The sequence below is a fragment of the Nelumbo lutea genome, chromosome 2 (genome assembly GCF_056320005.1).
Source record: "Nelumbo lutea isolate HS-2025 chromosome 2, American lotus-T2T, whole genome shotgun sequence".
NCBI classification, from domain to species: Eukaryota; Viridiplantae; Streptophyta; class Magnoliopsida; order Proteales; family Nelumbonaceae; genus Nelumbo; species Nelumbo lutea.
In genome coordinates this window covers 34,609,958-34,637,292 of record NC_142685.1, presented here as the reverse complement: position 1 = coordinate 34,637,292, position 27,335 = coordinate 34,609,958, and the positions used below count along the sequence as shown (strand labels likewise).

Below are 27,335 nucleotides of genomic sequence, written 5' to 3'. Positions count from 1 at the left end.
TTGTTGTATCTTTGCATGACTCGACCAGATATTTCCTATGTAGTAAGTGTTATTAGTCAGTTTATGCATTCACCTAGAGATACTCATCTAGCTGCTGCGGAAAGGGTTCTGTGCTACTTGAAAGGTACTCCAGGGAAAGGTATTCTATTTGCTAAGCATGGTCACATGAAGCTGGAGGCCTTTACTGTTGCAGATTGGGCAGGATGTATGGATGACAGAAGGTCCACCTCTGGTTATTGTGCTCTGGTTGCTGGGAATATTGTGTCTTGGAGAAGTAAGAAATAATCTATAGTTGCTAGATCCTCAGCTGAAACAGAATGCAGGGCAATGGCTCATGGTGTGTCAGAACTACTATGGCTACGATCCCTTCTAGAGGAATTGGGGGTGGACTACAAGAAACCAATGATGCTCTATTGTGACAACCAAGCTGCTATCAACATTGCACATAATCCTGTTCAACACGACAGAACTAAGCACATTGAGGTTGATAGGCATTTCATAAGGGAAAGAGTCTCTTCAGGAGAAGTTTGTTTGCCATTTATCACATCAGAAGAGCAACTGGCTGATATCTTGACCAAGGGAGTTCCCAAAGGGAAATTGACACACTATATAAGCAAGTTGGGCATGATTGACATCTATGCTCAGCTTGAGGGGGAGTGTAAAGAGACTGGGCCGAATGGGCCTTAACAACTGCTTGTGTGATATCCTTTATTTTCATCTTTTATTTTATGTTGATGGGCCTCACTTAATGGGCCTGTTATTTGTTCTTGTTTTATTTTCTTTATGTAATTGCTAAGCTGGCCGCCCACTAAAGGGCATACTTGTCATCATTAGTCTTTGGAGATTAATAAAATAGGGTTAGAGGAGAAGGGTGATTCATTCAACTTCTTCTCTTACCTCTTTTCTTCGACATGCACAGCTCTTGCACTATTATTCAGAACTGATTTGCACTGTTAATTACTGATTTTAAACCTGATATTAGAAGACTGATTCACATCTCAAATACCACAATCAAGTCTTACCTTTGGGCATTCAAACTAATTGTATTGTGGCTAACTACATAATCCAAAGCTAGGTTTGGGTTAATTCAAGTATGGTGTTCCTATAACTTTGGGCATTTGGGATCACTCCATTCCTAACCAACTCACACCCATCTAGCTCCATAATCACCAAACTAGTGATTACTTGCCTTTAGGCTCACATAGCCACCGACTTGATGACTAAATGCAATTTTGTAAATGGTATGGTTTCCAATTACAATTTGCACCTAGGTTGCTTTGGCCACAACCAAGTCCAAATGTAAGTAAAAAATAAGCACCAAGAAATCAAGTAAAAAAAATCCAAATCTAAGGAAGTAGTTCAAATGTGGTGTATGTTTTCTAAAAACTTGATTTCAACCAAAACCTTGGATATGGTTGGACTTGGTGTCCAACTTAGAACCCAGGCCTCTGCTTATTACTCTCTTCGTTTTACTATAATGACCAAATATGTGATGTAGTTCCCAATTCATCCCAAATCCATTGGCAATAATCCTGATTTTTTTTTTTCACAAGTGGGCCTGGAGTTAAAGCATAACATTTCAATTCTTCCTCTTGTCTCAATATTATAGATATAATCAATCAAAACCAACCAGTCCATACACCATAGACAAGGATAATACAAAATTAAATAAAAAACTGATTGGGTGTAACATTCTATTCATCCAATGATGCACATCACAACACAATCTATTTAGTGGTAGGAGTAAACTAAGCATTCACCGAGTTTATCTAACAATAGAACTGAAACGCCAAGCCTTTTGAGTGTATCAATCAATCTACTAAAACAGCATAAAGTAAACACATCAAATAAATATGTTAATGGACTTTGCCAATCCTTAACATGGCCTGTTACATCAGAGATGCCTTCAAATTTCAGCATCTAAAATGAAAAAGAAAGAATCAAATAAAATTACATTGAAATTTAATACAGGGAAATCAGTTCTTATGATTACATCATCACAAATCAAGCCATGTTTTTGGTATAGACATCACCAAAATCCATTAACTAAAACACTAAATAAATAAATGAATGTTTGATACACTCAAGATTGTCTGTACTTGATAATAAAACATCCCCATCTTCTGACATTCAGTCAATCTAACCATGAACCAAGCAATGGTTTACTAGGACCCACTCTGATATCACTATTAAATTGATTGAATATCAATAGAACCAATAAAATAAATAAATCTGGTCATACCTGTAGACACCATAGCCATGGGATTTGTTCAGATTGACCTGAATCAATCCTAGAGCTGTCTCTCTTCGATTCTCAGGTCCAATGATGAAGTCAAAAGTATGAAGTTGATCCTTGCCTTGGATGCTACTTTCTGTCAACGTTTCTCCTTTTTCTCTCTAGTTATTGACTAGATAGGTTATAGTTGATCTCCCTCTCTCAATCTATTTTGCTCAAAGCAACAATAGTACAGTGGTAGCAAGAATGGGATTGCCAACCCACCTAGTTGATTAAGAGGGAAGGACCTTATTCACTTAGAACATTGTGTGGTTCCTCCCATTAAGGAACCAACTCTTGTACTAGCCAATAGGAATCATATAACTCCCCACCTACCTACTCCACCCCAAAATTGTCTTCATCCTTATCTTTAATTTAAAATTTAAAATCAGTAGTAGAGATCAAATAAGAGAATACTTGGGAGATTTAAGGACCAAATCAAATGGGTCTCTTTGGAGTCTCAGTCGGTTTGGATTCTCTCAAGGTTTGGCCACAACACAGGGCCATACTTGGGTCTGTGGACTCGGGCTAACATGGGTAAGGTTTTGTTTGGTTTTGAGTTGAGTTGATTCAGCTAATGCAACCAGATGGTGTAAAAGCATGGAAAAACTTTGGCTGTTGGCAGCCAACAGCCTATAGTGTTGAGAACATTCTTGGGCATGCCACGTTACCATGATAGTGGGGTAAAATAGTAATTGCCCCTATTTCCTTTTGTCCAAAAAGATAGGCATGGGCGTGAATGGGTGAACTGTCCAGCCCAAAAACGTTCTCAACAGCATAGGCTGTTGGCCCCCAACAGCCAAGGTTAACTCCAAACACATGTGAAGTGGCTCAGTCCCTAAACAAGATTAGGGAGATATTCTCCATGTTGTCTTGGAGATGGATGTCATGATTAAAATAGAGCTCTGTGCATAATGATAAATCTCTTCTTGATTGGTAATTGTTGTGTGATAGGTTTTCTATACATAACTCTGTGCATTTGTATACATTCTTTCATGTAATATTTTTTGATACAATTGATACTTTTCTGCCTTCTTAAGTATGACTCACATCTTTTTGCTAGCATGTGTTAAAATTAAAGAAGTTTTAACCTATTAGATTACTGAGGTTGTGTCTGGATGGGCTGGAGACAAAACCATGCAGACCAGACTGGGAAACCTATCACGAGTGAGCACACCAGTGTTCCATACACACGGGGCCCACATGGGACCCACACCTTATGCATATGGCACACTGGTGTGTTCAGTTGTGATAGGTTCCCTGGACTGGTATGCATGATTTTGTCTCCAGCCTATCTGAATTCATTGATGTTGCTCTCTTGCTTGATCAAATTTTTGCAGAAAAAAACTGTTCTCTTTCAATTTTTGATGTCTTGTATATTTCCAGGTTGCATGTTTTCCATTTGATGACCACAATTGCCCTCCCATTCAACTGATCATATCATTTTGTCAAAGTGCATACTCATGGTTGAAGGAAGACATTGAGAATGTGGTTGTTGTTCATTGTAAAGCTGGTATGGCAAGGACAGGATTAATGATTTCTAGCCTTCTTCTGTACCTGAAGGTGTGTAATGTTTGCCCCAGTATAGATACAAGTTCTGTGGATATGGGGGAATTTATTAGTTTATTTGTTCTGCTGCCTTTGTGCAACTGTATTATTACTTTATCTGGTTCTTCGCAGTTCTTCCCAACAGCTGAGGAGTCTATTGATTACTACAACCAGAAAAGATGTTTGGATGGAAAGGGGCTAGTTCTTCCAAGCCAGATTGTTAGTGAAAGTCTACCATCTGATGACTGATATTGATGTATTTCAATGAGAACACACCTTTCATGTCTGTCTCATAAATTTTTAATTTTTCTTGTTAGAGATATGTCAAATATTTCGAGCGGATCTTAACATACTCCAATGGGGAAAATCAACCTGGGCGCAGGTATTAATCATCTCTCAACCTGTGGCATTTAGTTATAAGATAATTATTGACTGTTTTCTGCAGGTGCATGCTTAGGGGATTTCGACTTCATAGATGTCCCTATTGGATTAGGCCATCAATTACTATTTCCGACCATAATGGTAAGATGTGGCATTCTTATTTTTCATTTGTTTTCTTCCTTTGACTATTTTCTGATAGATGATGCTGTTCCTGTTCATTGTTTTTTTTTTCAGCAAATAAAATTTTATTAATATATTTAGAAGATTCAGAGAAGAATACAGTTAATAGGCCATCCCACCAGCCCAATGTACATCAGATTACAACTTTGCCCAAAACAAACTAGGCTTGTCAACTCCTTGCTTTGCCAAAACATGTGCCAACCCATTGCAGTCCTTATCCAGCTGAAAGTAGAATTGGACCTCTTTGCTAGGATATTAATTTCCCTGAAGTCATGTCTGTATTTCCAAGGAGCTGAACTGAAATTCTTGGTCCATTAAATGACCAACTGTGGATCTCCTTCAATTTCCAATTCCCTTACTCTGAGCTGTACTGCAAGTCTCAATCCTTGTAAGAGAGCCAAAGTTTCAGCCTGGACTAAATCTGCAAAACCAATTAGTCCTGAAAACAGGGATACCACCACTCTTTGGTGGTTTCTAAAATCTCCTTTTCCTGCCCGTCCTGGATTACCCAATGAGCAATCATCAAAGTTCAACTTTAGCTTTTTTATAGCTGGAGGTTTCCAATTCATTCTTACACTTTTTGTAGGTCTAATTGTTTGTGCCACTTCAGTCTAGGACCTTATTATGTCATTTGTTCAGAATTCCAAAGTTTTTACCCAATGTGCAGTTCTTACTGTTACGGCTTCAATCAAATCCTCCTTTGGTTTGCTCTTCTCATTAAAGATTTACTGATTTATTTCTTCCCATACAGTCCACATCAATGCTGCTCTTGTTTCCCTCCACAAAATTCTTCATCTCTTCTGTTGCTTTGAGAAACTGAAATTGAACAAACCTACCACATCTAATGGGAGAACCCATCTATAACCAAAGAGATAATAGAAGTATTTCCAAATACAAGACACAAAGGAACAGGAGATTAATAAATGTGGAAGGGTCTCACCACTTTTCTTGCATTGGATACACACATGAAGAGAGAGGCATTTATTTGGCCTTATATTTTGTAGCAAGTCACAGGTGTTGATCTTCCCAAGGAACACTTCCCAACACAAAGCTTGTACTTTAGGAGGGATAGGTTTGCACCAGATTTCTTTTACCGGGAAGTTCACCCCCAAAGGTTTTGACAAGACAAGAAGGTTAAAAAAGGAGGCATGGGAGAATAGGCCATCATGTGAGGAACCAAATTCTTCCATCTGAAGTGTTATGGTCCAAAAACATTTTCAAGCTTTGACGGTAAGAGAATAAGGGAGTTACACTCACTATCTCTCAGACTTCTCCTAAAACCAAAATCCCAATTCAACCCAAGTTCTGAGAGCAAACCAAATTTAGAGACAAGTTCAGACTTATAATTGGACAAAGAGTAGAGTAAGGGAAGTTATAATTTAAGGGGCAAACCCCCAATCCAAAGATCCTCCCAGAATAAAACTCTCTCCCCATTGCTCGCATCAAAATGAATGAAATTGAGGAAGGTTGGTAATACCTCTACTATTGCTTTCCAAGGGGAATTTGGAGAAGCATGAAGTGCCAAATTTGCATCCAACCATTTTCTGCCAGACCATGAATGCTCCCAATGACCCTATGCCACAATTTATCTCTTTCTAGAGGAAATCTCCAAAGCTACTTTCCTAGAAAAAGTGTATTCCTCTTAGTTAAATTCTTAATACCAAGTCCTCCCAGTTCTTTAGGCTTACACACCTATTCCCATTTGATCAGATGATATCTTCTTTCATCACTCAGTTCCAACAAAATGTTTCTCATAATTTTTCCAAACGCTTTGCAATTCTGACCGGTATTCTAAAGGTGGACAAGTAGTAGGTAGGTAGGTTGGATAAGTTGGATCAATTAGAGTAATTCTTCCTCCCATAGAGATGCAATTCCTCTTCCATAAAGCTAATTTTTTTTGTAAATCTATCTACTACTGGTTTCCAAAAGCTTTTTGACCTCATATTACCCCGCAAAGGTATACCAAGATACTCTAGGGGCCAGCTTCTAATCTCATGGCCTAGTATTCCTACCACCATTTGGATATCTTGTTCTCCCACATTAATTCCTGCCACACAACTCTTCCCCTAGTTCACTTTCAACATCGAGACCCTTTGAAATCCATCAACTAGAAGTTTTAAATTCCTCACGCTAGGTTCATTGCAGTCCTCACAAAAGATTATTATGTTGTCTACAAATTGTAAGTGGGTAATAATAACCTCATTCTACCAATTCTCCAACCTCTAAGCACATTGTTTAGATCAGCCTTAACAATTAGTTTGCTTAGCACTTCAGCAACAAAAGTAAACAAGAAGGGGGGGATAGGATCTCCTTTCCTTAAGCCTCTTTTGCTAGAAAGGAATCCTAAGCTACACCATTTATGAGAACCAGGAATCCATTTTCTCCACCTATTTCTCAACCCAAAATTTTCCAAGAGAACTAGAGGGAAGGACCAGTCCACCATATCATAGGATTTTTTCAGATCTAGTTTGCAAATTAGACTTCTCCCTCCTTTTCTCTTCTTTACAGCCACTAGGATTTGGCCTATTGTTTGTCTTCCTTCTACAAAGGCTCTTTGGTTTTGAGAGATTACTAAGGCAACAAAGACTCCAGCCTTCCTGCCAAGACTTTAGCAATGATTTTATAGTGACTACTAATTTTTGGGCCTAAAGTCCTTGGGAGTTTTAGCCTCTTTCTTTTTGGGCACTAGGGCAAGGAAGGTAGCATTTACACCCGGTGAGATTTTCCCTTTGTGGTGAAACTCAAAATACACCTCCATCAAGTCATCTTTTAAGATCTCCCGGCAATCTTGATAAAAAGTTATAGAGAAACCATCAGGTCTCGGGGCTTTAGATCTTTCCATTGAGAAGACTGCTTCACGAACCTCCTCTATAGAGAAATCATTAGGTCCTAGGGCTTTAGAAATTCTGCTCTTTTTATGTTCTTTCTTTTCTCTAGACAGCAACCGATCAAAAAACTATCAAGACTAAAGGTTGACAAGTTACCTTGAACAAATGCCAGTTTACTTCTATGCTTGGTCTGATCATGTTGCACTGGAATATGGTCAATGTTAATTATCGCCAAGTTACCAAAATAAAATCTTGTTGGGCTTATGATGCCTAAATATGGATATGGATAGAGGCAATGGCACAGAGATGAGAAACGGGGATATGATTCTCCATTTCCTAAAATCTTGGATAATGGTACTCTAGACATCTAACATCAGTACACTAGGCTTGTGCAGGCCATATCTGTTAAGTATTGTCTCCAATATTGGTACACTAAGCATGTACAAATATCTAGGTATTATAGTTCCAAAACAATGAAAATGTTTGAAATGAGGGAAATAGGTCTAAGTTTGGAATTTTCAATAAAATTTCCTAGGTAGGGTTTGAATGGATAGTTTTATTCTTTTCTTATAAAAGTTATAGGTTATTTGTTAATGAATTATGGTTGCTAGTTGCTACGAAACCTAGGGAACTACCCTAGGGTTCATATTATTTATTTAAAAAAAAAAATTCCATTGCCTATGCAACACCTAGGTGACTAGGCGACAAGGTGCCTCCTTCTCACCTAGCCTTGCCTTGATGCCTTAAAAACTATTACAGAATTGCCACTATCATAAGAAAACTGAATTAACTCCTAAACTAGTTAACCAATGACTGGAAATTTAAACAAAACTATACTATAGACAAATCAAACTCTAAGGCCAATCCCATCGCTCATGGGGCTCGCAATGAGGGCCATCATCATTCCCTCCTTGGCCTTGCTCTCAAATTCTTTGCAAGACAGGAGACAGATGGTGATCCTAGATGTCTTTTGTTTTTCACGTTGGGATCTCTCTAGTCTAAGTACGAACTTGACTCCACCCTTGACGAGATTGTACATGTTGCTTCTCCCATCGTGGATCACACTTTTGTCATATTGTCATGGTCTTCCTAGGAGCAGGTGACATAAACCCATCTATATAACATCACACCACACTTCATCAATACAAGACTTACCCATGGCAAATCTTATCAAACAACGCTTGACAACTCTCACTTTGATGCCCTACTTGAGCCAATGGAGAGAGTAAGGGTGAGGATGAGCACTAGTAGGCAACTGAAGTTTCTTAATTTTTTCCTCCAGTACAACGTTCTCATAGCTGCCTCCATCAATCACAACGCTACACACTTTTCCACCAATTAGGCACGTGGATCAATAGATATTTGTGGAGCTAGTCTTCTTCCTTCTACGGTGCTAACAAGTTTCTGCACACGACTAGGCCTTTTTCTTCAATGCCATCATCTACAAACTCAACATTTACCTTTGCTTTAGATGGAGGGTCATCAAGTTGGGCTTTGCATCATCATACAACACGCTCTTCAACTTGTAATTGTTGGTAGTATGCCCAATCTCTTTACATTGGAAGCATTAGACACCCTTTTGCGAGTTTGATCTTGTTGAGGGCTTTGTCGAAGATGCTACACTGAGGGTAGCAGGGTTCATGGTAGGGGGCTTACTACCCTATGTCTATTGTGGGGTGGAGAGTTTGAGGGATTGTTGGGACCACAACCTCTCCACTCTCCATGCTACCTGTTGAGCATCAGAGATGGAGTAGATGCGCAAAGCCACCAACAACTATTGTTTCAAGGCTAGTTTTAATCCCTCTATGTACCAGGTGACGGTGATCTCCTTGGGTTCTTGCAAGTTCATCTGGGCTACAAGAGGTTGAAACTTGAATTTGTATTTGTCCACTATCTCGGTTCCTTGGCGTAAAGACTGAGATTAGATGAAAAGACCGATGGTAGTAAGGGGAGGAACTCTCTCTTCATCTTTGTTTACATGGCTTCCCAAGTCCTAATCTTGGGCTTACCCTGCTGGCGGCAAGTTTTGCATTGATTGTTCCGCCAAGCAAGGGCTTTGCCTCACAGCTTAAGGGATACCAATAAAACATTCTTCTCATTTTGGACCATCTTGTAGTCAAAGAACTTTTCTATATTGCTAAACCAGTCAACGAAAACCTTTGAGTGAATAGTGCTAGCAAACTTGGCGATCTTGCACTTGATTCCTCCGTTCCATCAATGGGGTTGGTGTCTTTCTGTTGTTGCATGTTGCCTAGGGTGGCATGGCTCCTAGGAGGAAGATACTGAGGCCTCTTCATACTCTCCCACATTGAGTCGATGTGATGAGCTATGAGTGAGATAGAGAAGGGGAGATAGATGAGCACTCCTGGAAGCTCTCCTTCCTCGTTGCCCAAGGACCAGGTTTGCAAGTTCTTGGACCTGAGTGGAAATACGGTCAAATCATCTATCCATATTTGTGATGCGTTCTTCCAAGTCTTGCGTTGAGGAAATAGGTCTCTGCAAGCCTCAGATAGAACTCTCTTCAATGTAGTCCCCTCCACTGGGGCTGCAACCGGACTGAGCTCTAATTGAATAGTTCAGGCTCAATTCAAGTTCAATTATAATCGAGTTTGAATCTCAAGGTAAGCTCGATTAGTTATTTGAACTCGTGCTTGGCCAATAAAAAGTTTGGCTGGAAAGCTCGTAAGCCTAGCCTGATTAACATAAACATACATACATACATATATTATAGAATATAGATATAAAAATATATTTTCATAATATATGTTATAAATATACTCTCTCTCCTGGTATAAAGGGAAAACTGTGTCTAATTTCTTGATCCCTTCTGAGTCCAACTTCAGTTTTGATAGGAATTTGGGTCTTAGACGAAGCGTTACGGATTCAAAACTTGGAAATGTTTTGGGGTTAATTCAGGTTTTGAAGGGGGTGGTTTTAGACTTTTCAAAAAGGGATAGCAGAATTTGGACCTTATCTCCTTCAGATGTCTTTTCTTGTGTGTCTTTCTTTTAAGTTTTTGGTGCAACCTGCCAGTTTGACTGCCCAAACTTTCCCAGGAAAAGAAGTATGGGGTAAATGGATCCCTCCAAGGGTTGGAGCTTTTTGTTGGGAAGCCTTCTTGGAAAGATGTAATACCTACGACTTACTCCAAAGGAAAAGGCCTAATTGGTGCTTGTCCCTAAACTGGTGCATACTGTGTAAGGCTAATGGTGAAAGTCCGTACCATTTATTAATCGCTTGCCCGTTTGGCTCTGTTATTTGGGAGTGGTTTATGGCTTTATTTGGTTATAGGTGGATCCCTCCTCCAAGTACAAGGGTTGTTTACTCCTTCATTCTTGAAGTGGACGAAAAAGAGGGGGAAATTCTTGTGGAGATGTTTAAGAGCTGCCATATGTTGGACTCTATGGGAGGAAAGGAATTTAAGGATATTCTCTGAGAAGGAAAGGAAGAAAGAAGATATCATTGAAGTTATAACAGTTAGAGCGGTACAATGGGTAAAATCATTGGAGCTGTTTGTTGATGTCTCCACAGGGATGTTGCTTAATAGCTGGAAGGAGGTGGCAAATTCTGAACCAGCTCTTTTAGCTGTTTGCCCTCAGTGGTCACTACCAGTTCCAGGTTTTATAAAATTAAACTTTGATGGTAGTAGTGAAGGGAATCCGGGACCTTCAGGAGTTGGAAGTGTATTCAAAGATGAAAATGGGAAGGTGGTTGCTATGTACTCAGGCCCCATTGGGGTTGGTGACTCTCTTAGAGCTGAAGGGGACTCAAAGTTGGTTGTAAACTGGTTAGGGAAGGATTGTGGTTCTTGGAAAATTGCCAATGAAAGGTGGGAGGTTAAGTAGTTATCCAGGGGGCTGGAAGTTCAGTTTCAATGGGTGAAGAGAACTGCAAGTGCATTTGTAGATACATTGGCAAAGCAGGGGGTGGGAAGGGTGCAAATGTTTTGGGCTATTTTGTAATTTCTTTCTTGTTCTCTTGGGGAGAGTGAAGTTATTTTACCTCCTCCCGGATTGTTGTATGTAATCCTGTCTTTTTTTAATAATACGAGTTTCTGTTATTGATCAAAAAATATACTATATGTTAGTGTAGGGGTATTTCTGTCTTTATACTTATGTTGAGGTTGCTGATCTGTAATATTATATTAGAACTAGTGTCCCTCACTTAAGTAAGGGCGCATGTGTCTTTTCCATTATGTCAGTATATAAAATATGTCTGGCCGAATGGGAGAGGTAATTTTTCTCTCATTCGAACCAGACTTTTCTCCTCTTTTCTCTCTCTCTTTCTTTCTTCTTTCTTCTTCTCTCTTCTTGGTTGTTATCAGACTAACAGAACTCAAGGGCAGGCCGAATCATAATACTATACATTATAAAAAAATATATCCATTTTCAAGCTGAACTCGAGCTCATCAAATATTTAATTGAACTGAGCTCAAAGCAGGAAATAAAATTCAAATCGAACTTGAACCCGAGCTCGGGCTTGAGGCTAATCTTATCTTGGCTGAACCGAGCCAAGACATGCAAAAGTTCAGCTTGGCTCAACTTGATTGCACCCCTACCCTCCATGTCTAGGAGTCATTCTCACTCTTATGCCAGATGGTACGACAGGTAGTCTCTAAATGGAGCAAGTCTTGTAATAGACAACCAACGGCAACGAACATTGCAACAGTGTGGGTGACTATAACAGTGGAAGTGCCCACCTCTGGCTTTGCAACCTGCAAGGGTAGCGACCTTAACCTCTGCTCTAGCAGGAGGCGAAAGGATTTGTAGGATTCTAAGTGGCTCTAAACCAAGTCTAACAAGAGATGGGAAAGGGAGCACAAGGTAAAGCCAAAATACTTCTATTAAGTTAAAAATCTGAGTTACAAATGTCTGAGCAGCAGCCCTTTTATACTGTTGGGATGGCAAACTGTAGCTATAGGTGTCCGACGAACTCTGCTGGTAGATGATTGGCTGGTTGGCAGGTTTTGTGCTGACAGAGTAAAGACTGGGTCAACAAACATTGAGGGGCTAAGCCTTGTGGGAGAAAATTTATGGAGCCTCGGAACTTGGATCTCGTGGAGGGCCTCATGACGTCCCAACCTCGTTTTCTCAAGGGCCTAGCTAGGTCTATGGCCTTGCACGGTCATGTTTTAAGTTCCTGAGGATCTTGTGGCTCTTTGTGATCTCATAGGGTCATGAAATGTGAACGCCCTGGTCTCCCATGTATGGATCTCGTTCCTTCCTGTTTTGCAGTACTTGGACTCACTTTCTTGGGCCTCACAGGGCACAATCTCACTTGTGCTTTGTCCTTGACCTCACTTTCTTGGACTCACTTCCTTGACCTCATGGGCTGTATCAGTATTGAAGCAGGAAAGGTTCAAAATATCACAACATATCAGTGCATATTGACCAACATGTATCAGTTTTCAGGGTCACTGACACAATGGGAAGAGTTAGAAGATTTAATTTTTTCAAATTCTAATATGTGATGCGACAGGTTTCTTGTCAAATTGTCGGTCCAAAATTTGTATATCGAGAGTATCGATACTTTGAACCTTGGAAGCAGGTTCTGTTTTTACTTTTAAACTTTGAAACAATACAATTATCTCATTGACTATCTCAATTGTGTTTGGTTGTATTTCTTTCATATTGTTGTTAAACAAGATTTTTAATGTCTGTGGAATGTAATTTATTTGTTTCATACTTGCTAGTTTGAGTTCCTTTCGTTGTGGAATCTATATGATGACACCTGCTGTTTGCTTTTTTTAGTTTATGACTTCATAGCACCAAACTTAGCTCAAATTGGTTAATATAGGTATCTATACAGTTTGGAGCTGATTGGTCAATATAGGTATCTATGCAGTTTGGAATTGATAGTGATATATTTTTTTAATGTACAGGTGTTCTCTTCTCTACTAGAAAGCATCCAAGAACCAAGGATCTTTCGGTACATTATTATTTGACACTTCAAATTTCCCTTTTCAGATACATGTCAACTTATGCTTGCTATGGTTCTAAAAATATCCTAATACACTTCTATATTGTTGATTAATAGTTCAAGCTTGCATGATCTTTATATTTCTTTGCATATATTTTCTCCTTTTTTCAGCCAGAAGATTTTTGGTTTAGTGCACCAAAGAAAGGGATCATGGTCTTTGCTCTACCAGGGGAGCCTGGTTTGACAGAAGTGGCTGGAGACTTCAAAATCCATTTTCACGATCGCCAAGGAGATTTCTATTGGTATGTGAATAGTACCCTGTTGGTCCTAGTTCTGTTCAATGTGTTGATCTTGATCTCAATACTTTCTGACCATCCAGATTGATGTTATCTTTTCCACCAATTTCCATTATAACCTCTGGCATATATTCAATTGGAACTTGAAAGATGTTTCATAGAGTTTAAATACAATTCTGATATTCTTGCTTCGTTTGGTAAATTACCAATTTTTTCAAGTAATGGTATTCAGTGAATAATTTTCTTTGTAGGATCTTTCTTGTGCAATATATTTGTTTTAAACATTTCATCCCTGTACTTGAGAATCATGACTGCCTATTTTTTATTCCATGTTACAGCTAAAATCTATATTTTGGTGCTTTTCTTCTTTTTTCAGTTGGTTGAATACCACAATGTCAGAAAATAGAAAAATCTTAGACACTTCTGATCTTGATGGGTTTGACAAGGTAATTTCAAGGGGAAAAGAAATTTGTAGTAATATTGTTGTATATAATTTCCTTAATTCTTTCCTACTGTCTTTTTTCTTTTTCTGCTTGTCACTTCGCCACTATTCATTATTGAATTGTGGTATTTGCACTGAGCAGAGGAAATTGCCTTCTCCTGGATTCCAAGTCGAGGTTGTGATGATAGACTACAATGGTACCATTCCAACAAAGACAAGAACTGAGAGTGAGAATAAGGAGTCAAATGCGGGCTCGGGGACAGGTCCTGGTCCAAGTGATGGAGGTGCAGCAACTCCGGACAAAAGTAAAGGTTCTGGAAGTCAAGATAAAGATGATGTTTTCTCCGACAGTGATGGAGAAGACAATGAGTCTTCAAAGAATAGAGAAGCTCGAGCACTTTCTGGAGGGACAGAAACTGCTACTACAGCTGCCAGAGGTCCTCAAACTGGCACCACTCCAGAGCAGATAGCATCTGTAACACGTGGTACCGAACAGCTTTCGTTAAGAAGTGAAGGACCCAAACAAGCACCTGCTGCAAACGAAGTAAGGACTGATGGAGGAAGTGGAACTGGTTTGGGCCTTGACATTTCAAAAGACTCGACAACAAATGATTTCAAAGCAATCGCAGCCGATGCTTCTGTTTTTACTTTTGGAGATGACGAGGACTATGAAAGTGAATGAGCCATTGGCGACATTGACGGCAGAGATGGCCACAAAAAAGATTTGTACAGAAGTTTTTGTTTCATTATTGACATGGTTTCATATACTGGATCAGTTAACTGAAATGGTGCTTTCTTTTGGATTTTGATACGAACTTGATCTCAAGATTTTATCTTTTACTGATGTACACAACTAAGGTTAAATGTTGGATTGGGACTTCTTTTTAATTATAGGGGATTGATATTGCGTGTTAGCAGCAGTGGCAATTGGTCAGATTGGGTCAATTTTGAATCGGTTGATATCCTTATTGTTCTCTACCCACTATACATGGGAACGAACACAAACTTGCATCAAAGTGACAAACCCTAAGATAGCTTTGCTGCCAAACGCATCTAACCCAATATCGTGGCTTTTTGTATGTGTATGTTGTTGCGAGAAACAAGGTTCGAAGTATTGATACTTGAAAAAAAATAAAAAATAAAAAAATGAAAGAAAGAAAAGTATTGATACTTGGTTCTTTCGAAAAAAAAGGTATCGATACCCAGAATTTGTCGATTTTATGTATCGCCCTATTGAGAATTCCAATACTCCTTGAATAGTTGCATATGCTTTTGTAAAAGAGTTTTCGTAAAAATGTTTTTATAAAAATGTTTTTTGTAAAAGTATTCTTGTAAAAGTGCTTTCATAAAATTACTTTTATAAAAGTGTTTTTGTAAAATTATTTTCATAAAAGTGCTTTTATAAAAGTAATTTTGTTTTGCCTTCAGTTTTGATCGGTTTTAAATTGGACAAGGGTTTGGTCTCATGATCGGATTATTGGAAATTTGATTTTAAGTCTAATTCAGACAAATAAAAATATAGACCAAATTATTTTGGATTGGTCCAATCCAATAATTATAATGGACCGTCCAAATTCAATTTGATAAGGTTTGGATCGGATTAGATTCAATCCAAAACCAATCAATTGACACTCCTAGGTGGATAGCCGTAACTTGATTAGCTAAAATTGAGGGGAGAATAGCATTTATTTTATTTAAATCCTAGGAATTTGTTCCTCTATTGATTAGAAATTTTACTTTCTGATCTTCTCTTATTTTTATTTATTTATTTATTTATTTTTGATGATTTTGATCTTCTCTTATTTGGTCACTTAGTAGACCTGGCAAAAAGGCTCTCCAACCTACAAATCTGGCCCAACCTTAAAAAAGTGGGTTAAGGTCCCATATGTAGATCTGAAGTAAAAGGTCGATTCACTTTACCCAATCCGAAGAGATTTTGGGCCGGGTTGGGTCATGGTCCATGGGTCACCATTGATTTGAATGGTTGAACACTTGAACTATTCAAACCGTGGATGGTTAAAACTGTATTTTTTGTAAAAAAAAAAAGACTTGGTCAAAGTAAGAATTAAAGTATTGTATCAGGTATTGTATCAAGCCACTCGAATATGGATACGTTTTGAAAATGCATAGATATAAATGAAAAATATGGAGATGTTTAGACATGTTAGGAAATGGATATAAATCCCATAAATATATTAATAACATTATATTTAATTAAGGTCAAAATAATCATAATTAATGTATTAATACATAGGAAATGTATATTCTAATGATATATGTGAAAAAATATGTTATATTTAATATAGCAAGATGCATAGAAATCATACAATCTTATTGATAATGTATCAATCAAGAGTCCTAAAACATATATTATATTTAATATACACACACACACACACAAATTAATACATGCTCAAAGTTATTATTATGTCATTTTCCATTGTAGTACAAAACATATGCAACTATTATATGTGAATGATTATTATATCAACTATTTTCTATTTTACTCTTTTAACTTTTAGTGTTAACAAAAAATTAATTAAAAATTAATTCCCAAATGTTTGGTAAACAACATTTTTATTTCTGTAAACAATAAATACATTATTATAAAATGTAATAACTAAAATATCAATTAATAATTTATAAAAATACATAATCTTAACTTAAATTATATTAAAATTTATAAGATACACATCACACGCAAATTCATAATTTTTTAATTACTATATTAAAAATTTTATTTCTACAATTCTATGAAATAAAAAATCATTTTTTATATAAAAGTAGACCAATGGATTTGACAAATTTAATTTATATTATATTTTTGATCATTTTATAAATAATATTTTTGATCTCTATAAATAACAAATATGTTGTTGTTTAATGCAAATTAAAATATTAATTAATAATTTATAAAAAAAATTAAGATACATATCATGTTCAAATTTATAAATTTTAAGTAATAAAATAATTACTCTATTATTAATATTTTTATTTGTGTAAATTTTCTAAGATTGAAATCCATTTTTGATATAAATGTTAATTTAAGAAATTATTTATTTCATTAATTTACAAAAGACTAAATTTGAATATTATTTTTTTAATTTTTAGTTGGAGTTCTTGAACATAAATACATGTTAATTGTTTAGACTACACATGGACATTAGAATTGATAAAAGTTTTTTTATTTCATTTATTGCGATAAGATAAAAATTGGCTTAGTGGTTTAAGGTTACATTTAGATTTTAGAACATCTATCATCTCATATCGACATGAATCGATCAATACAATACGATATGAACCGATATGAATGCATGTCACCCCGATACGCAAGATTTGGGGGAATACAGGCTGGTAGCATTTTCCAGCATTTTCGATATCTCTTGGCCGATATCAATACGATACGCGAAGTATTTAAATCCTTGAGGCTGTTGAATCATTGATCCATTGGTCCCATGGGTCAACCCTAACCTGATTTCTAAGGTTTAGGGTCTAATCGTTTGCCAATCCAATCGGAAGGTTGATTCTATTCGAACCCGACCAGATCCAACCCAACCTGATTGCCAGGTCTGCTTGTGAATTACGAAATCGGGTAATATGAATACCGTTTTACACCCATCAAATGCTAAATGGGTCTGACCGTCTGAGCTTTTGAGCCAAATCAAATAAATAAAAGAAACGGGCGTGCGCGGGAAACCAAATTAGAGTCTAGAGAGAGAGCGAGCGAGAGAGATGGGGCATCGCCGGCAGCAGCAGCAGCAACAGCACGAAGCGGTGGACAATATGTTGAACCTGTTCACCAAAGCGAGCTACGATCTATCTGTTGTTCAACACAGGCTTGAGAAGGAATTCCAAAACATCTATCCCGAAAACGTAAGCCAAGCTGCTTCTCAGCCTAGGGTTTCTTTCTTCTTTTTCCCCTAACTTCAACATCTAACGCTAGAAATCTTCATATTTGAAGGATCTCTTCGTGTTTCGTTTTGTTTTCGACTTCTTCTCCCTCTTATTTTCTCTCTGATTTGAAAATTGCAGGCAAATCCAATGAATTTGGTTTCTCGGGTAAAGAAAATACAGGACGAGCTCTCTTCCTTGAAAGATCAGTGCCGTGAGCTTCTTGCAGCAAAGCAGGTATGCTTCGATTCCAGCTCGTATCTTTGTGTTCGAGTCAACTTGTAATGACACATTAGAATAATGGTCCGTTTTCATTTTTTTAATAAACACTTTTTTAATATCTTTCTGGATTTCTGTTTGTTTTAATGTTTATCCATGGGTATGGCAGGGTTTGATAGACCAGGCAAGGACAACTTTAGTTGGGAATAGGAGCTTGCTGCAACGGATGCAGACATCCTCTGGCCTTCCCGTCACCAGGGATTTTGATGATCCGGCGTACGCCGACTTTAACCAGGTGAAGGTTCAATTTATATATCCAAATTTGACTGCAGATGCATGACACCAGATGATATTTTCTAAGTTACATCTGTGAATATTTTCCCGTGAACTTTTCTTATTGATTGTGTATTAACTGAATTAGTTCCATATTTCTTTTTCATTTCTACTTTAGGCCGGCGTCTTCTGCGCCTATTGTAATAGTTCTTTCTTTTGTGGTTGTATTTTTCCAAGTGGTGTCAATAGAGGTTGCACCATTTGCCAGCAAGCAACCAAGATTAAGCAAGGCAAGACTTTCTTTTTCTTTTTACATTGAAGGAAATGAATGAATGCCAAGGCACAAGTTTTCGCCTTGGGATTATTGCAATAGAACCTTGCTACATTCTCTTGTTCCCTAAGTTTCATTTAACGATTTTGATGAAATTTTCAGATTAATGTTTATTTCTCGAGCGAACTCAGTTGTTAAAAGCTCCTCTTTCTTAAACCAAAATAGTAGAAGTTAATTTCTTCAAATTGACCTAGAAGAATTGAGTTAGATCCTAGGGCCTATTATATTTCAGCCTATAGATGTAGTTACATTTATATTCAGTGTGTGCGTGATTACTGATTGTTTTAATCATCTTGGTTTCTGACATGCTGTATTTAGATCATTGACGAGTGGACAGCTCAACTCAGATCAAATAGAGGTAATGGCATTTGCAAGGTTCATTCTTTTTCGACTTTTTTTTGTTTTCTAGATCACGGTTTGTGTTTTACCATTCATGTCATCTATTTGGCACACAGTAGTGGGCAGTCCTAGGGTTGTAAGTCAGGCCCATTTAAATTTCAACAAATGCTCAACCTGAGTCCAAGGGGTGCAAGTCTTCAGAGAAATGTTGTCAATCCTCATACCAGACAGAGATAAACGCACAAATAGAGATTCAAAGGTCTGAGTTCTATCAACTGCTATATGGTGGTTTAAACATGGAAACATTCAAGGGCTAGGCTGCTGTAAATGTTCATCATTAACTTAATAAAGTCATTCTTTAATGGGGCAAGGTGTTAGATGTCTATGTTAGGAATTTTTAAAATTCTTAAATGGTTCTTCATATACCAAAAAGCATAGTTTCCAAGGCGTCTAGGGGTGATTCTGGGCGACACTGAGGTGCCTAGTCACTCGTCACCTAGGTGATAAAAAATTTATAATATAAAAAACTGACATTTGGTTAGTTTCCTAGTTTTATATACCATTCAACATGTATGTTAATTGAAAAAATAGAAATTCTCTTTATTAAGAACATTAAATTTCCTCTAAAAATGTGGCAAATCATCACATCTAAAAGATAAAAATCTTTTACATATTTTAATTTCATTACTTTCAAAAATAATACTACTACAATAAGCATTTAATAGAGAAAATTCCTATTAATTAGCAGCTAAAGATGGTTATCAACTTTATATGATAAATATTCAAGATGGAAAGTAAAATAGAAAAAAAAAACAAGGATGGAGTTTTTGTTTTATTTAGTTAGAGAGAGAGAGAATAGAAAATAATAACTTTATTGTTCTATTCTTTCTTTCCTTTTTCTTTTCTTTCTTTCTTTCTTTCTTTTTCTCTTCTCGAAACCCTTTAATCTTTTAAATTTCAATAGTAAAACATTAAAACAAAGTACAATTGATATATATAGCATATAATAAAATGTATTAACAAATACATTAATAAGATACAACATAAATGATATTATAAAAGGTGCCCGCCTTGTCATTTTTGTTGCCTAGGTGGGCACTTAGTCGCCTAGAAGGTCACCTAGTTGCTAAAAGTCAAGGCATTTGGGTGAAGCGCCCAGCCAAGGGTGCCTAGTTGCCTAGGCAACACCTTGACAACTATGCCCAAAAGAAATGACTCTTTATTCCCTTTGTGCTTTCTATGTAAATAGTACCTGCATATATCCCTCAAAGTTTTGGCTACTGAATTGAAATGGAATTCCAACATTATAACTTATAACGGCAGGAACTGTTCCCAAAGAATTGTAAACTGAAGTTGCACATTTGTGCAATGTTAAATGATATGCTACTTCTAATTGAACAAGAGCTTTTTTTGAGAGGCATAGGAAATTATCTCTTACAGTTCTGACAAACTTTGCATGATGATGACCACAGGCAATAACAAGCTGGAAGCAGATTCAGAGGATATTAATCAGCTTCTCTTCTCAGCAATAGTTCAAGACAATTGATTAGAGCTAACTTGTATAAGATTTTTAATTCGGTAGCCATGTTGTACGTATAGGTAACGAATCTGGTTTTCCTTTGCCAATTGCTCGTGGGCGAGTGAGTACAACTATATGTTTCTCCATTTTGGCTGTAAATTTTGAATGAGAATAAAGTAAAAACATTCTTAAACTTACAAACTCATCTACTGGATCTTTGCAAAGTCATAATCTTTGCATTCCACTACAAATCAAACCCTAGGTTTCCTTTCTCAAAAAATAGATAACCTTTCTCAGTGTGGATATCTGCTCTGTATATGTGGTTTCTTTTTTTAGATGTAATGGTCTCAGCTCCACTGGTGTGAGCTTATCTTACACTGCAGGTCCCAAGCCTAGATAAAGGAGGAAAGTTGCATCAATGTGGCAGCTAGAACTAAAACTTTTACCGAACTCTCATTATCATTGGATCCTGAATTGTCTGTTTTGTGCTAATGCTAGGACATTCTGGCATTAAATAGAACAGAATGGAAAAATAGGATTCATGTAGCCCACCCCATATAATTGGGATAAGGCTTGGATGGTGATGCTGGTCTGTTGGTCTGCATTTGCTTGATGTCTTCTCATTGTTTTCCCTATTTAGACTACCTATTACCTGTTTTCAGCTGCTATTGTTTACATTCTGAAAACCCTAGAATGCTTTAGATAGTGATTTGCAAAAGCAAACTTCTGTAGGTGAAGCCTGGTATAAGTGACAAATGAAGAATATTTTAACAAGAATTGAATGTTGGTTTGGTTTAAATTAGTTGTTGAAGTGAATAGAAGCAGTTTATATGCCACCATATGACATAGATCAGTTTCATGTAGGAGCCGGACTGTATTTATCTTGAATAGTCTTCTTCCATGGCTTCTGCCACCTCTGTTGCTGTTGCAGATGCAACTACTGCAATGAGACCGGCAACCTGCAAGCAAATAAAAAATGAAGGCTTAGTTTCTTATTTGCTACTTAGGTTCAGTTTGGAAGGAGTACAAATACAAATTTGTAGAGTACAAAACCTTGAATTTTGTATAATTTTATATGTATTTGCTCTGTAGATATTTGTATTTGTACTCTTTCTAAACTGAGCCTTATGGGCACAAGCACTAGAAGCAATAGGTTGATTTATTTTTCTTTTGATACATTTCTTTTGGGGCTTGAGGGGGTTCAGGGGGTGAGGAAGTTGTGTCTTGGCTGCATGGAGTACAAGGTTTTTGGTTTTGTATCTCTTGTGAATCTTCTTTTATACTTTTGTATTAAAACATAAAATGGATTTCATTTCAATAGAAACTCCAAAAAACATAATTTCGATTTTGTTATCAATCATTGGAATGAAACTGTCAACAGTAATAGATTTATGGCCTCAAATGCAATAGAAACTCCAAACTTATTTCATTTTAGGTGTCTCAAACAGACCATAGGTGAGATATCTATTAGATGGTGCCCTGAAATAACATGCAACGGAGGAACTGAAATTTATTGCCAAGAACATCTGTCTAAATTTTTGCAAAGCAACTGCAAGAAAAAAATATTAAGACAAAAACAGGAGTTACAGGATGGAACTGTTTGTCGATTTAATCCTTCAAGTACAACCTATCCTTGGTATGGATTGGAAGTGGAATTGTTCAACCAAGAATCTATTTGAGAGGTTGGACAATGCGTTTTTGTTGCATTCTTTACGAATAATATGAGAGGAACTGTGTAAATTTACCTCAGGATTTACAGATGGCAACATTTGGAGATTGGAGCGAGCTTCAAGTTCAAGAGAAGCATCCCGTCCAAATAAAGACCCATTTCTATCAGTTCATCAGTAAGACCTTTCTTTCACAGAACATTTATGAACACCTGACACCTGATTGCTCAACATCATTGATTCAAACAGGGCTTGTTATCCCAGTTCTGGAGACCTCGTCACTCAAACTAGCAAGCTACAAGTATGTCAGTATCACATTTACTAAAAGAAGTATGTCTTTTATCACTTTGAGCTTTTAATTTAACGGTGGATTCAGGCATGGAACCTTGTTTATACTTATATCAGATGGTATGTACTACTGAACTATTACAAGATGCGTGAGTTTGTCAGGCTCTCGCCGCTCTCCAGATCCAAGGATGGTGTTACTGGTGACTGATCAATCACTATCATCATCAATGCCCCTTTAGAAATTAGAACAATAACAGTGTTAAAGAATAAATTCAGGTACCTCATCTGAATTGGTATTTATTCTCTAACAGGTCTCTCACGCAAAGGTTTATTGGGTTTAAAACACGGATAAACACAGGCCCATCCATAATTTGTGCTGAAATTTAATTAACTGTAACGGATGCAACAAGGATAGAATATTAAGCCACTTGGTCAAACAGGCTGTGCTATCATCTCAATGAATCATTCAACCTAAAAGCTTAAGTTGCTAGATGAGGTACCTGAATACGTATTTATATACCAACTATCAAGGCCTTTTAAAAAGGATGTGCTCATTGCCATGGTCACACCTAACAATCTCTTTCATCATATGTGGTTTATCAAGCACTTGCTAGTTGTAGGGCTGTAATTGGGTCGGATTACAATTGGATTTGATCCAATTGCCAAAATGTTATATCTGAACCTGATCAGAAAACTGATACGTTGGATTTGGGTTGGATTCAGATTTAATTTGACTATATACATATAAAATATATCATTTACTAGCTATAAATTTTATATAATTGTATATATGTATTATAAATACATAATTTTATTGCATATTTAGGGAAAATTCCTGATTAGTACCCCGTACTGTGGGCCTAGGGCCACTTTGGCCTTCAAACTTTAAAACACAACAGTTCAATACCCAAACTTTCAAAACGTGCCAATCCAATACTTGTCGTTAACCAGCCATTAAGTGGCATTATGACCTCAACTTTCTTGAATAAAAGAGGCAAGGATTTGAGATTGTTTGTCAACGTTTGGATGATTAATGACATGTACTAAAGGGCATTTTGTCTTTTTAAATGCCACCTAATGGATGATTAATGACATGTACTAAAGTGGCACACTTTGAAAGTTTGAGTACTAAATTGTCGCATTTTAAAGTTCAATGACCAAAGTTGCACTAAGCCCAAGTACAGTGTACTAATTAAGAAATTTTCCTATATGTAAATAGGGGTGTTCATTGTATGATTAAAATTGCAAAACCGCACGGAACCAAACCAAAATATGATTTAGTTTTTATTCAAAACTGTTTGGTCCAATTTCAAAAATTTTAAAAATACAATTTACAATTTTTGTTTGGTTTATTAAAATTTTTAAGCCAAACCAAACCCTAAATTGTATTAATATAATATAATATATATAAATACATATAAAAATTAACTTTTAAATTTTAATTTTAACATTCTTCTCTTTTATTTGATACCCTTCTCCCCTTTTGTTCAATATTCTTCAATCTCCCCTTTTGGAGATTAAAGGGGTAATAGTCACAAGTCAAAGTGAAATTGCAAGAGCATTTGTAGATCAGTTTAGGTATACTTTTAAAAGGCTCCTAAATAAAAGGGTGTGGCTAGAAGGTCTGAATGGCCAACACTGAAGAGAGAAGATAGGGAGTGGTTGGAAAAGAAATTTGATTTGGAAGAAATAAAAGAGGCGGTCTTCTTAATGGATATATCAAAGGCACCGGGTTTAGATGGTTTTACGATGGCTTTTTACCAGGATTGTTAGGAAATACTAAATGAGGGCTTAATGTTGGTATTTAATGAATTCTATGCTAGAGGAGTAATTAATCTTGGGCTAAACTCCACCTCCATTGCTTCAATACCCAAGAAAAGTGATGCAAGTCATCCAAAGGATTACAGGCCGATCAACCTAGTTAATAGCCTTTATAAGATAATTACTAAGGTGTTGTCCTTTAGAATTAGGAATGTGTATAGCAAATAATCAAGGAGCTTCTGTGAAGGGAAAGTAAATAATAGGTCAGATACTTATAGCAAATAAGAGCTTAGAGGACTATAAGAGATCCAAGATGAGAGGAGTGGTCTGTAAATTAGATATGGAAAAAGGCTCAAGACTTGGTTGATTGGTTTTTCCTAATAGAGGTGATGATTAATTTTGGGTTTGGAGACATCTGGTGCAAATGGTTGATGGTTGCATTAGGGATTGTGATTATTCCATTTTGGTGAATGGGACAATGGTGGACTATTTTCCAATTTTGAAAGGGATTAGACAAGGAGACCCCCTATCCCCTTTTTTGTTTACATTGGTTGCAAAAGTGTTGGGGAGACTAATATCCAAAGCAGATTCTAAGGATTTAATAAGAGGTTGGAGAGTTGGAAGAGAAAATATACCACTTACACACCTACAATTTGCAGACGATGCAATTCTGTTTTGTAAAGGAGAAGATATCAATAGGATTACAAACCTAAAGCTCACTATACAACTTTTTGAACAAATGTCAAACCTTTGGGTGAATTTTGAGAAAAGTTATATAGTTAGAGTCAATATGGAGGAAGGGGAGGTTCGGGAGTATGCAGACAGTTTAGGGTGTATAGTACCTAATTGGCCCTTAAATTACCTTGGTTTACCTTTGGGGGATAATCCTTAGAAAAGTGAGTTTTGGGGCCCTATTGTGGAGAGGTTTGAAAAGAGACTTTTCAACTGGAAGAAAAAATATGTCTTTTGGAGGGAGAATCACCTTAATTAGGTCTACTCTGGCTAATCTTCCTGTCTATTTTTTGTCAGTCTTTAAGATTCCGGCTAAGGTGACTAGCAGACTGGAAAAACTAATGATAGAATTTCTTTGGGAGCCAGGGGAGGAGAAGAAAGGACCATAGGGTCAGGTGGGAGGTGGGAGGTGGTATATAGGGGTAAGGAAGAGGGAGGTTTGGAAATTGGGAATATGAGGATTAGGAACTTAGCATTATTAGGGAAATGGTTGTGGAGGTTTTCATTAGAGAAAGAAAGACTATGGGTTAAGATAGTGGGAAGCATACATGGGTTGGTAGACAATGATAGGACTTTGGGATTCTAGCAAGGACTACAAGAGTTTCTCCTTGTAAAGTTATTCAAGCCATCTTGCCCTTATTCTCTCCTTGGATCAAGTATAACTTGCACTCAAGTAACCTCATTAAATTTTGGAAACATGTTTGGGTTTGGGATTCTTCTTTGAAAGATCAATTTCTAGGTCTCTTTGATATTTACACCCTTAAAAATGAACCAGTTTCCTCTTTTCTTGTACTTTCTAGGTTCAGATAGAACCTGAGTTTAAGAAGAGATGTCAGGGACACAGAGTTAGAATGTACTTTAACCTTATTATCCATTCTTGAAGGGGTATTCATTGAACCGTCAAATAATAGAATATAGACACTCACTCCCTCGGGTTCCTACACTTGCACCTCTTTCTTTAAAGCCCTTTTACCCCCTCCTCTTGTTGGATTGTCTTTCCCTATTAAAGAGTTGTGGTATTGACTTATACCTTCAAAGGTTGAGAGTTTCTGTTGGGAAGCCTTTTTGGAAAGAGTTAATATAGGGGATCTATTTCAAAGGAAAAAACCCAATAGTTGTTTGTCTCACCACTGATGTGTTCTTTGTAAATCCGATGGTGAGTCTGGATACCATTTATTAATTTCTTGTTAATTTGTTAAAAATATTTGGGAATTGTTTACTTCTTTGTTTGGGTGCAGGTGAACTCCCCCTTTGAATGTGCAATGCTTATTTACTTACATGCCTAATTGGCCAACCAGAAAGGCCAAGATCATGTGGAGATGTGGTAGGGTTGCGGTGTGTTGGACTATTTGGGAGGAGAGAAACTCAAGGATATTCTCAAATAAGGATATAAGTTTGGAAGTAATCTTGGAGACTATCCACATTAGGGTGATACATTGGTTGAGAACATTGGAATTGTTTTCAGTGTTCTCAATTGATGAAATGATAAGAAGTTGAAAAGAGATTGCATATTCAGGCTTAATTAAGAAGACCTTAAATTCCTACTGGACACCTCCACCTCATGGGTTTACCAAATTGAACTTTGATGGTAACAACATAGGCAATCCAGGGCCCTCCGGAGTAGGGGGAGTGATAAGGGATGAAAAAGGGAATTTGTTAGCCATGTATTCTAGTCCAATTGGGGTGGGAGATTCCTTGGGGGCTGAGATTCTAAGAGCTCTTGAAGGGATACAAAGGGTTGAGGAAATGAATATTAAAAAGTTGATCATAGAAGGTGATTCTAAAATTGTGGTGAATTGGCTAAAAGAGGGCAGTTCTATGCACTGGAAATACAACAATGAAAAGAGGAAGTTCAAGTGGCTCACCAAGGACATTGAATTCATTGTACATGGATAAAGAGAAATGCAAATGCATTGGCAGATGGTTAGGATGTACCGTAGGTAATTGGGAGTTAAGATTCTTTAGCTCATTCCCTTGTAATTCTGATTTTCTCAATCATTAATAAAATTCATTGTTATTGATAAAAAAAAAAAAACTAAAAGAACCACTGAACCAGAGACATCAGCCACAGCCCTCCCTCTTACACATTGCCATTTGCCATTGTCAATCACTACTAGTTATACATCGCCTTCATCGTTCGTTGTCCAAGGTCTGTCCTCTCTCTCTCTCTCTAAAAGACTAAAACAAATGAAACCCTAACCCCTATTGTTGTTCCACCATTTCGTTGACTTACTGCCAACCAGTCCACCGATGTTGCTGCTCCCCTTTCTCTCTCATCCTATCATCTATCTTCCAACCTTTACAAAACACCCTAACCCAAGAAGCAGGAAACCCTCTCTTTAGCAGAACCATATCTCTCCACCCTAGTTCGACAGTCCCACCATTATCGTCGAGTTGCCACCGGCAGTCCCACCATCTCCTCTCTTATAAATAAAAGCTCTAACCC

The 27,335-nt window shown here is 37.1% G+C and overlaps 2 protein-coding genes across 2 annotated transcripts in view; both read left to right on the top strand.

Moving 5' to 3' along the window:
• LOC148869784 (phosphatidylinositol 3,4,5-trisphosphate 3-phosphatase and protein-tyrosine-phosphatase PTEN2A-like) overlaps window positions 1–14,783 on the top strand; it is a 44,978-nt gene extending 30,195 nt beyond the window's left edge. Inside the window, exons 6-13 of the mRNA XM_088967184.1 lie at window positions 3,662–3,838; window positions 3,956–4,042; window positions 4,141–4,205; window positions 4,269–4,345; window positions 13,094–13,140; window positions 13,303–13,433; window positions 13,804–13,873; window positions 14,012–14,783. Coding sequence (XP_088823310.1) covers window positions 3,662–3,838; window positions 3,956–4,042; window positions 4,141–4,205; window positions 4,269–4,345; window positions 13,094–13,140; window positions 13,303–13,433; window positions 13,804–13,873; window positions 14,012–14,551 — 1,194 coding nt within the window. The 3' untranslated portion in view covers window positions 14,552–14,783. The remainder of the gene's footprint in view (window positions 1–3,661; window positions 3,839–3,955; window positions 4,043–4,140; window positions 4,206–4,268; window positions 4,346–13,093; window positions 13,141–13,302; window positions 13,434–13,803; window positions 13,874–14,011) is intronic.
• Window positions 14,784–17,319: 2,536 nt separating this feature from the next.
• Window positions 17,320–20,642, top strand: LOC148869783 (spindle/kinetochore-associated protein). Its single transcript, XM_088967183.1, has 5 exons — window positions 17,320–17,742; window positions 17,902–17,997; window positions 18,149–18,274; window positions 18,902–18,941; window positions 20,395–20,642. The coding sequence occupies exons 1-5, from the start codon at window positions 17,602–17,604 to the stop codon at window positions 20,466–20,468; spliced, it is 477 nt and encodes a 158-aa protein (XP_088823309.1). The 5' UTR covers window positions 17,320–17,601; the 3' UTR covers window positions 20,469–20,642.
• Window positions 20,643–27,335: the final 6,693 nt, after the last annotated feature.